The following is an 11,703-nucleotide window of genomic DNA, read 5'->3' on the forward strand; positions in this document are numbered from 1 at the left end:
TCCGAAAGATTCTATTGCATGGAACAACTGAATGCCTTAGGAGGGTAGATGTGTAGACCAGTTGGTGAGACACGAAGGAGCTAGACACCGCAGCGGACAAGGGAGGCGGGGGGTTCGAATCTGCCTGTTCATTGGCGCAAGTGTCGGGGTTGTTGCCCTCAGTTCAGCCAGACCCAGATTGTTGGAAGAAGGAAGGGGCAGCTTGAGAGAGAGATTGTAGAGGCCATTGCCATCTTCCGCTCGCAACCGGATGAATGCGTTAGTTCGCCTTTGGTTTCCATCCTCCAAAAAGAACTGGGTTTCCTTGACCGGGAACAGGTTGGGTTGCTTCCTTTTGACGTTCTTTTTCTTCTTTTGTCTTGTGGTTTTCATACTTCCACATGCGGTCGACGGTTTTTAACACTTCTGATATCTGTAGATTGTGACTCGCATGATGAGCATCGCATAAAGTTTTATTCTGATTTCTGTAGATTATGACTCGCATATCTTTCATGTGCATTGTTGTCAGTTAGGTCTTGTTATCTGTTGCTTTTCATTCATCCTTTTTACCTGATTGTAATATCACACGTGCCTCTGTCTTTAAAAAGCCATGAAGTTTCAAATAAAATTTTAGTTGCAAGTACCACCCTGTGTCGCCTTCTTTCTCTGTCCCGTGTCCGCTGCGGTGTCTAGCTCCTTCAACTGAATGCCTAATTCCTGACCTTTAGTATTCAGCAGTAATTAAAAGTTATTTGCGATGCGGTGTCTTGGAGTGATGATCACAGAAAGCGGTGCGGTGCTATGCAAAGCAGATGACTTCCGCGCCGCATGGCCCTCCTACGCGCAAGGTTCTCACAGAAGAACTTGACATTTAAGAACGCGCAGGACCACATCCATATTTATTACGATCTTCCAGAAGGCGACGACTGCCAGAATGACATACGTCAAAAATATATTCATCGACGCGGATGTCTCATTTAAATCGGAGAAAAAAAGCGAGAAGACGAATACCTAAGCTTTGAAATATGATTTGTAAGAAGCTAAATTCCATATCCCCTCTCATAGTGATTAGAAACATGTGGATTCATGTAGTACCGATTGTATAGGCTTCAACTGAAGACTAAGCTGTGAAGCCTTAACCTTAAGGAAGTAGACCACGTTATGTGGGCTCCCTCAGTGGGCGTCTATATACTAGCTGCCGTAGCCTTGTCTTCGGCTGTTGCTCTCTATGAAGACAATCCACGATACTTCAGAAAGCAGTACGCTAGTGAAGTGAGTCAATTAAGTATTTCTATTTTGTTTTGTTGCCAACTTTATTTTTGTAGAAGTTTGATTCCTCACATTACAAATTCTGCAACTTGATGATCTTAGCCCTAAGTATTTCCATTTTATTTTCTTTGCCAACTTTATTTTTATAGAAGTTTGATTCCTCACATTACAAATTCTGGAACGTGATGATCTTAGCCCCTCCTTGGGTCGTACTTTTCTGACAGTTTCCTTGGCATTCGCATCATTTTTATTGTTTTATTGGAAACTTCTCTCAGTCACGTAGCCCATTGTGGATGACGGCACGCTGTACGAGAGAAGAACATATCTGTAATGACACTTACGGGCATAAAGCCGGCGCACACCAAAGGTGACAAATGATTGACCCCGACGACATTGGTGACACGGCTTACGATTTGAATCGAGCCTAGTCCCGTATCATGAAATAAACTGTTATGTTGTGCTACAAATTGGCTGGTTATCTGGATTCTGATTCGGTTAAACTAGATGCTCTGCTTAAGGGGTAAACAGTTGCACAACCAGCAGCCTGGCCATGCTGTTATTTACTGTTTTGTTCACCTGCTGCTTCAATTTTAATGGTTGACCGACCGGCTAAATGAAACGATATCAAGTAATGACCCCTCAATGGTTTTGTGAATGCAGATAACTCACATATGCTGTACAAGTCGAAACTCCTAGAATCGAAAACACTGCAAAAATTCCCTGAAAAGTATCAAGCAGAAATGTCGCACTTAATGCAGTGAAATAATCCAGGTAACGAACCTTAAAACTGACTTTTTTTTTGTCATTGCGATGGCATGCAGGGGGTCACGATGCGGGATGGCGGGGCACCACCGATTGTGTACTGGCGGTGCTTGACAAACCTCGTGAAGGGCGAGGGGTACCATGAGATGTTCTAACGGAGCGACTTTTAGATCGGCGCCGCCCCTGAAGGATCCTTTCGTTACTCACCTGTTACCCACTTTCGTTACCCACTTTGGATTCAATGGACAGCGGTATTTTTTAGGAGCTGCTTACGTGTGAAGGACTAAATAAATATTCTGAGAAGATAGGTAGAGACAGCGTTTATGTTGATATTCACGGGACGTTACCTGAAGTCCACTTGTACCAACATTTAAGTTGAGGATGTTTCAGAAATGAGTGGTTCCGTGGGCTTCGGGGGTTCCAATTGAGCCTGGTGGAAGGTTTTCTTGTTCTAACGCTTTGTTGTTCTAACGCTTTCCTCTCAGAAGACACGCGCAATTTACCCGACAAGGACTGGCGCGCTCATATTTCGCTTATTAAATCTTTTACAAACTAAAAGTTCGCAGCGGTCTGCCAGCAGGGTAGAAAGAATGGTCCAAGAGAGATGATTCTAGAAAGTAGATCGCATAGCGAAGGTGTTTTAACGGTGCTCGTAGAAGATTGTCATCAAACCTTCCATCGAACTTGGATGTTTCCTAACTCGCCTAATACGCTTAAGTGGTTCAATGTTGGTGCTGTCGAGAAACCTTTCGCCCGACAATGCACAAAGCACCGGGCGAACTTGAGGCACTGCACGACTACGGGTTCTACTGCCGGGTACATGGCTTTAGTTTTCCTTCTTTAGGCTTAGTTCCTTCGGCGAATTGTACTGTCTGAGAACAGCCTATGCTCTTCGAGTCTCTGCACCCAGCGGCTGCTACAGAGCCCGCGCTCGATGGCAGAAGCCTCCGCGCTGACTTGGGTGTACAGGGTATTTGCAGCTTTTCCCTCGAGGGCCAGCTCGGAAGCTACGTGGGCTTGTGGGGAAGTTTACAGCACCGGTCCTTGGCGCAACCGGGCACCTGATCATGGTGCCACTCATCTTCGGTGGCAGTTACAGACGATAGCGTGTCTACAGACGGGAACAATCAGACAGAACATGAGCTGTTTACTCAGGCGCAGTTGAGTCCCTCGAAAAAAAAAAAATGAGTGGACGGTTACCACTGTGTAACACGATAATCAGGAACAGCTGTTAAGGCATTTATATTTTACGACATGTTGAGGAAGAGAATATGAGTCAGCTTCATATCTGTATAGCTCTGGAGCGCTGTTTTGTAGTTTTCCACACATACTCGCTTTTAGCTAGCTCTCCTCTGCAGTGCGCCATTCTGGTCGCGCGGCGCGATCAGTGGCCTTCACCTCGCTTGGAGCCTTTTGCTTTAACTGCCGAATATTGACAGTTATACGTTTCTACACTCTCACCATGATCTCTCTTCTCCTTCCACTCTAAACAACCTCCGGATGGTTCCCATGGTAACAACCTTTACCGGCTGTGTATTTCTACTCTCGCCGTAATATATCTCCTCCCATGCTAACCGTCCTCCACCTTCATCAAGGGTAACTACCCTCCAGGTAGTCCGCGTGGCAAACACTCTTTGCTTGGGCCTTAATTTCTCGCCATACCTTACTCTTTTTACGGCAACCACCATCGGTTTAGGTATTCCAATGCTCTCACCATACTACCTTCCACCTTCCACGGTAGCCAACAACCTGTTGTAGATTCTTTCGCTGTTGTCACACGCTCTCCCCTCCACAACCGCTTTCTTTCGGATGGTTTCCACCCGCCGGTTACGCGTTCTTCCATTAGCGTCATACGCTCCTCCTTGCCCCCGGTAACCATTCTTCGAGTGGTTCCCGTGGCAACGCACCCACCGGTTGCGTTGTGGACTACGACATACTACAACGACGCGAAAGCGAGGTACCGGAACATAACAACTGTCTCTGTAAAAACAAATATCCCACAGCCAAGGCAAGAACTGCACTCGCTGCTCGTCGGAAGAACACTTCGCTTCGTTCTCGCCCGCCCTCAGTTACACGGTAATAGTGAACTTTGAAGTAAAGCACCAACAAACACTCGCAACAACATCAGACCTTGCAAAACTGAAGCGCATATCAACCTCGCTTAGAAGGCTCGGTTAGTGCCGCGAGTAGCAAACTGATAACACGAGGTGCCCCTGCTATAAACATACGACAATAAAATACAAAGAACCAGAGGTGGTCGAAATTTCCGGAGCCCTTCACTACGGTGTCCCTCATAGATTGAGTCGCTTTGGCACATTAAACTCCACTAAGCCAAATCTATAAAATTCAAATTCTGCTTCGTATCAATAATAGGTTTAGCCAGAGAAGAGTTAGTTCAACTAAGTAACAGTTATAAGCTAGTCATCATTCTTACAATCACCGTGTGCAGTTTACAGGCCTGAGCGAGCTCCTTTTCGTGAAGAAGCAGACAAGAAGCCACCTTCTGAGGCCTTTCTTTCACTGCCAAGCGATGGTGAAGAAATTTCACAGTTTTGTCAACGTGCTTGAATACAGAATGTTCTACACCACCACTTCGACTCCGAATATAATGTGAGTGAAGAGAAGTATCTTGCACTGATTCTCTTATTTCCACTGAAAAAATAAGAATCTCACTTGCCCATTGTTTCTGCCCTTTTCGCGCAGCCGCACCTTTGTCACCTCGTTGTATACGTCGACAACTCCACCCCATGATCAACCGAACGCCTTGACGTTTAGGACAGAAAAAGGTAAAACCCTTGTGCGTATCGGACCAAATTTCAGATCCCAGAAAATCAAGGCACCGAACCAGATTTCGACATTACAAACCAAGAGCTTGGTGCGCTTTGGTCGATAACTGTTATCTTACGAAAGCATTACAAGAGTGAATGTAAGAAAAATACAGGCAAAAGAAACTATACTGCAGGATAACAGCACCTTTTGCTGGGCTAGTTGGCGCGACATGTGTTCAGGAAAGAAAAAAACAGCGCTAAATTGTACACAAACCACACAGAAAGACGGACAAGACGTGCGCTGCCGTCCTGTCCGTCTTTCTGTGTGCTTTGTGTACAATTTAGCGCTGTTTTTTTATTCCTGAATACAATAAACTGCCGGACATCATAACATTCAGAGTGCAAAGGGATAACAGCAAGAATAAAGTAGAAAATATATAATGCAATAAAAGAGAATAAAGATGTCCTATGTGTTCCTACGGGCACCAATTTGCGCTGGCAGTCAGCAAAGCGCAGCTCAAACGGTAATTTTCATCAGCAACCTGACTACTCTCCTTGCAAAACGACTGCCCATGCCATATACTATGTCCAATTTACCGTCCCCTCTGCCGGACGCGGCCATCATATCCACGGCATGCCACGCCAGTTGTCAGTGGTGATGTATACGGAGTTCGCATTCTGTGTTAGACGAGCTAAAAAGAACAACTGATTTGCCCCCAAACCCAACCGACATCTGAGCTTGCAGACTTCTTTACAATGTTTTCTACTTTCCCTTGACGAAAACACAAGGTGGCCCATTCAAAATATACAAGGTCATGTTCGCTGATCGAGCACACGGCTGCTTCGTCTTGGTTGTAAACGACGGGACTAATGAACGAGGTGAGTTTGAAAAAAATATTTGAACGCTGATAGATTTTATATGCCTGTTTTATCTTTAACCAACCTTGTCAGGAAAGCAAGGGATATACATTCATAGTATTAATAACAAGGAATCTAAACAGATATGAGAACAAAAAAAATTCCCAGAAAAAAACTTTCCAAAAGTTGTTGTTGCGACTGAGAGAAGGACGAAAAGGAAATTGCACGGGCCTGCCAACTGGCTCAAGCCGAGCCACCACCACTGCCACGTGCAGATAGCGGATAGTTAAAAGATCACAGGAAAGAGAAACAGAAAATACGCGCGTCGCAGCAACAACCGTGTCCGCCGAAGCGGTGCTGGCTGAAAAAACAGATAAGCGGCCGTAGCCGCGTTTCCTCACCACCTCCATGTGAAAAGTGTTGTTGTTGTGTTGTTGTTGTGACTGAGAGAAGGATAGAAAAGAAATTGCACGGGCCTGCCTACTGGCTTGAGCCAAGCCACCATCGCTGCCACGTGCATATAGGGGAGAGTTCTAAAAGATTATAGGAAAGAGAAAAAGAAAAGAAAAGAGTCAGCACACATGAGATGGTTTATGCGCATTGACGTATTGCTTTGGTCATGTGAGGCGAGTGTTTGCGCTCATATTGTGGGCTCTTTGTTTCCCGCACAAGTGCGTGGCTGATTAAATTATAATCCGCGTAAAATCTTACACAAAACTGCTAGTCACAACTTGCGTTAGCCATTAATCGGCAGTCGAACTGTCAACCAGCACGTACATGGCCGTCTATGGGGGCCGCTTCTTGAGTGGTCGAAATAGATGTGTAGCCTTTCAATTAGAGTTTGCTCTGCAGCTTTGGCATGGAAACGTAGAAAATCAGGGTCCTTTTTTATTTCCGCACAGCATGCCGGCTTTTGCGGACGGCGCGTACCGTGGGTCAACGAGCTCCAGTGGACTGCCAGAACGTCTACACTCAAAACTGCCCCAGAGATAGCATAGAAGTCTACGAGCGGAAGTGCTGGCTGCAGTTGGCACAAATAATGTCGTGAAGCAATTTAAATACTCCGCATTTCAAGTGTTATTACGTGCCTATCAGCACACAGTGTGAAATAAAGAACTTTCCTTCGTCTAAGCGGAACCATTCTAGTATTGATTGCGCAACGAAGACTGAACTGCAATTTCGACATGATACCGTTCAGCACTTTGTCTTTGAAACATGTCAGGGATTCGTGTGTGCGTGTGTGCGTGCGTGTGTGTGCGTGTGCGCGTGTGCGCGCGCGTGTGCGCGCGCGTGTGTGTGTGTGTGTGTGCGTGTGTGTGTGTGTGCGCGCGCGCGCGTGTGTGTGTGTGCGCGTGCGTGCGCGTGTGTGCGTGCGCGTGTGTGCGCGTGCGTGCGTGTGCGTGCGTGTGCGTGTGCGCGCGTGCGTGCGTGCGTGCGCACGCGTTGTTTCATCTTAGAGGGCTGTTTCATTTTTCAAATGTGGCGGAAGCATTTATTGAGAACACAGCAAAATAATGGTTTGTTTTAATGACATCTCAGAAAAAATTGGAGGCTTATCAAGGTTAAGCCCAGTGGATGCGAAGCATGTCCTTCCCGTTTGGAGCCATCTTGACCGCATACACGCCCGGCGCAAAGACGCTGGCGCGGTTGCGGGCACAGAGACTGACGCGAAGGCGGGCGCGCGCCGCCTCATCCCTGGCGTGACGTCACATATCACGTGATGCAGCGATGGTGGCGGCGCCGCCGCGTCGCGCGCGACGGTGCGAACCGAAGCGTGGAGGCCTCCGCCGGGCGACGTCCGACGGCACGATATGCAGCCGGTGTGAGGTCATCACGTGACGTCACATCATGTGATCTCACTTCAAGGTCAATTGTGGCCACCGCCGGGAGGCGACCGGCGGCGCGATATCAGGCCCCATCTGCAGCCGGTGTGACGTCATCACGTGACGTCAAGTCACGTGACCTACTTGAAGGTCACTTGAAGGTCAATGGTGGCCACCGCCGGGCGTCGCGCGAAGGCCCGAAACCTACGTTAATATGCTTCGCATAAAAACAATGGTGTGTGTGAACCACCAATTAAAGGTCGTACAGGATAACCGCTGCACGATAGGTTTCCTGGACTCTCACATGGCTTTGCAGGGTAACACACTTTGTGTTCTAGCCTGCGTATCCGTGCCTATCTGCTCCATCTTTGGAAGATCTTGAAGCTGATTATATTGAAACATGAATACCTCCAGGAAGTGCTATGTGACTTTTGGTGGGGTCGCGCTCTGGAGGAGCCAGAGCGCGGCGCGACCTGTGCTACCACCTTCTGGGTGCCAGGACACACCGACATAGCGGGGAACGAACGCGCCGACGAGATAGCTCGAGGGTATACGAGCCTAGCTTCCTCCCAACCGGACGATCTACCGACCGAGTCGGCTCTACGCCCTCAGATATTCTCAACTACTATAAGGGGGTACGGATGCGCTATCCGCCGCCTCATCGTGATTTAAATCAACAAGAGGCAGTGTAATGGCGGAGACTGCAGACAGGAACATTCCCAAACCTGCATATCCTTAGCAAGATTTACCCGACGCAATATCGGGACACTTGCCCGTGGTGTGGTAGCAAACCATCGTTGTACCACATCACGTGGGAATGCATAATGAACGAGAGCTTTCGCAAAGACCCGAGTGCGGAACAGTGGAAGAGCCGGCTCTCCAGCGGCGATCTGGGTTGCCAACAAGGTCTCATCCAGCACGCCCAACGAGCAGCGAAGCTCAGCGGAGCCCTGGAATAGGGGCACCGACCCTGTGAGAAGAAGGAAGATGGATCTTTTCTTTCTCGTCTGCTACTACCTTTGTAGAGCAATAAAAGTATTGCCTATTTTATGAATACCTCCAATCTCAAACTGCATTCCTCCTTCTTGCGGAAATGTTTGTTCCCACAAAATAGAAGAGGAAATCTGCGAGCGCCTCTTCCTTCCTACTTCCCTATCCCTGTCCTTAAAATCATACACGCCTTTGAAAATTGCAGTTTTTCACCAGATTTCACCACATTTCTGAGCCGCTCCCTCATCTCTTAAACTTATACTCTATAAAACACTTATACGTCCTAAACTAGAATACGCAGCATCAATATGGGACCCTACACATGAAAACCTCGTATATTCCTTGGAACTAGTCCAAAATAATTCCGTTCGCTTCATTGTTTCAAATTACAACCGTGTGGCAAGCGTCACAGCCATGAAATCTAACGCGTCACTCCCACAGTTACAATCTCGCCGTAAAATTGATCGCCTAACACTATTTCACAAGCTATATCATCACGTTGCGCTTCACGACTATTTCATATCACCCCCAGAATACATTTCACGTCGCATCGATCAGCGCCACAAGGTTGGAATCCCAATATGCCTCACCAAATCTTCTTTTCAGTAATGTTTTCCTCGAAAATCTGTGGAATGGAACCGCCTTCCCCCATGATATTGCAGCGACTGCAGATAACAAAACCTTTCACGACGCAATAGCTAACATTGTTTATTCAGAAGGAAGTTGATCACGTGTTATGTCTGTTTCCACTGTGTTGTGTACATTTAATTTATGTTATTTACGCTTTGTGAATGTTGTTTGTTTTATTCTGGAGGAAATTTGTTTTGTACTACCTGTTTTCACTGTATTATATTCATTGTTCTTTATCCTAATTAACCCACTCCTGTCTGTAATGCCTTTGGCCCCGAGGGTACAATAAATAAACAAATATCATGGCCTTTCTATTCTTTTGCTCAAAAAAGGTAAGCAAGAAGCAGGCTGGAGACCAAGCGGTCGGTGACTATGGCATGGGTTCTAACAATAGCAATGGAGAAATAGACTACAAATAAAAAAGGGGAGAAACTAAATAGACTTCAAACTATGCGTTCACCCTGGCATCGTTGAGGATGTGTAGGTCCTTGAAAAGGTCCGTTCTAGCGACCACAGAATGGAAATGTCTCGTATTAGCTTAGATTTGAAGAGGGAATGAAAGAAGCTATTGAAGCGGAAGGCTATTAATGAGTTAGCGGCAAGAGGTAATGTAAAGGAATACAGGATTTCGCTGCAGAACAGAGGTACCACTTCAACTGAGGAAAACGACCGTAATGTTGGAACAACACTTAGTGGAAGAATGATGTGCTACAAATGCATTTCGAATATTGTTTATTAATTTCATATATATTGCGTATTTTTTTGTCCCTTTGCTTAAGCAGCAATACGAATGTTTTCTGAGTATAATAGAAATAATATTTTGAGCGCTCTTGTAAATACGTCGATAATACAGTTCTGCCGCTTAATGAATTTATAACAGATTATAAATATACTAAAATATATATTAAATACTTTAGATTATATTGGAAATAGACTAAAAGTATACATTTAATGCGCTAAAAATATCATCGGCTTAAGAAAGGTGTAGTAGTCGGCTTCACCGGATGGAATGATTAGGTTTGGTTAGATTATTGGGGTTTAACGTCGCAAAGCAACTCAGGCTATGAGGGACGCCGTAGTGGAGGGCTCCGGAAATTTCGACCACCTGGTGTTCTTTAATGTGCACTGACATCGCTCAGCACACGGGGCTCTAGAATTTCGCCTCCATCGAAATTCAGCCGCCGCGGCCGGGATCGAAAACGCGTATTTCGGGTCAGCAGCCGAGCGCCATAACCACTGAGCAACCGCGGCGGACTCCGGATGGAACGGGTTAATGTTGTCAACAGCTGAACTCATGACTCACCTGGCTTTAAGCGCATAAGGAACCTATCCCTGAGAAGACGCGTAGTTACTATCAATAAAAGGTCTACGACACTGTAGGGTCAGGTGACAAAATTAGAACGAGAAAGATGTCTCCACACAGCAAACGAAGACAGAAAATGGCGCAGTAAACAAGTGCTCCGACTAATGCCACACTTGGCTTGCCTTATACATATACCCACCGAGAGACGCCGCATCTTCTTGCCCGAGGAGGCGTTCTTTGCGCAAAGACTGTGGGGCCCTAATTGTCGCACAAGTGCTGTACTGGTCGCGTTCGAATCAGGGGGCGATATAGAACCGAATTTGTAGTCGTAACTTGCATCAGGCATAGGTCAGGAGTCGATCTGTGAACCAACAAATACACCGCCGTCTAATAGAGCCGCTCGGCCTTGACTGTCGGGGTCCTTTTCGTTGGCATGTTCGGGCCCGGTAGTACCCAAGACGCGTTTGCCAGAATAATGCCACCACGTTCTCCACACATAACGTAAATAAGTAGTCATTGCCCTCCTGCTAGAATTTACAATAAACGAAAGGACGACAGGAAAGGGAGAGTTTTAACTGTTCCCCGAAGCGTCATTTCGAGCCCTATTTTGTTCCTGGGTAGCTTGAAGTGTGATGCAAATATGTTTCCGCGGACTGCCCATTTCGTAGAATTTCAGTATACCTTGGATAAATTAACTGCTTATTTACGAAAGTACACTTCAAATACATTGCCAACACGCAAATGCCATCTCCCGAAACGGGATTTAGAGCACTAGATTCTTCAATAGCAGCTTGAAGTGCGCTGCAAATATGCTTACGAGGACTGCCCATTTGCTAGCATTGATGTATACTGTGGACGAATTAACTGCGTATTTACTAAAGTACGCTTCAAATGTACTGCGAACACGCGAATGCCATTTCCCGAAACGCAATTTTTTGCACCAGGCTGTACTACGGCAGCCAGAAGTGTGCGTTTAAAAGGACTGCGAATTTGTTAAAATTTAAGTATACTTCGGACGAATTAATTTCGCATTTACGAAAGTAAGCTTTTAATATATTGACGATGCTATCATATTTTACATAATTTAAACGTGCTCGCACTATGCTTTAGGTGAGGTGTCTTTGGCATATTTTAAGAATATATTTCGAATACCAAGCATGAAATTTCAAGAGCCTATTTCCTCCATATTTCTGCTGCTTTCATGAATACAAATTATGTTTAAAATGCAGTACAAATATCCCACCGCATATTCCAAACGTGTTAGTTTTTACTAAGGGTAATAACGACAAAACACCTATAATACGTTTTTGCTGCTCTCCGG

At 46.0% G+C, this 11,703-nt stretch overlaps 1 protein-coding gene across 1 annotated transcript; it reads left to right on the forward strand.

Moving 5' to 3' along the window:
• Positions 1-1,140: 1,140 nt before the first annotated feature.
• On the forward strand, positions 1,141-6,684 carry LOC149328071 (uncharacterized). Its single transcript, XM_089560614.1, has 5 exons — positions 1,141-1,251; positions 4,460-4,620; positions 4,714-4,796; positions 5,568-5,657; positions 6,539-6,684. The coding sequence occupies exons 1-5, from the start codon at positions 1,141-1,143 to the stop codon at positions 6,682-6,684; spliced, it is 591 nt and encodes a 196-aa protein (XP_089416740.1).
• The last annotated feature ends 5,019 nt before the right edge of the window (positions 6,685-11,703 follow it).

This window comes from Amblyomma mixtum, chromosome 9 (assembly GCF_055824585.1).
Source record: "Amblyomma mixtum isolate Tamu chromosome 9, ASM5582458v1, whole genome shotgun sequence".
Classification (NCBI taxonomy): Eukaryota; Metazoa; Arthropoda; class Arachnida; order Ixodida; family Ixodidae; genus Amblyomma; species Amblyomma mixtum.

Bases quoted from the DNA above. Each gene is read 5' to 3' on its own strand.
- LOC149328071 (XM_089560614.1), top strand. From the start codon at position 1,141: ATGTGGGCTCCCTCAGTGGGCGTCTATATACTAGCTGCCGTAGCCTTG. The intron at 1,252-4,459 runs GTGAGTCAATTA...CACCGTGTGCAG, and splicing joins GAAAGCAGTACGCTAGTGAA to TTTACAGGCCTGAGCGAGCT. The intron at 5,658-6,538 runs GTGAGTTTGAAA...ATTTCCGCACAG, and splicing joins CGACGGGACTAATGAACGAG to CATGCCGGCTTTTGCGGACG.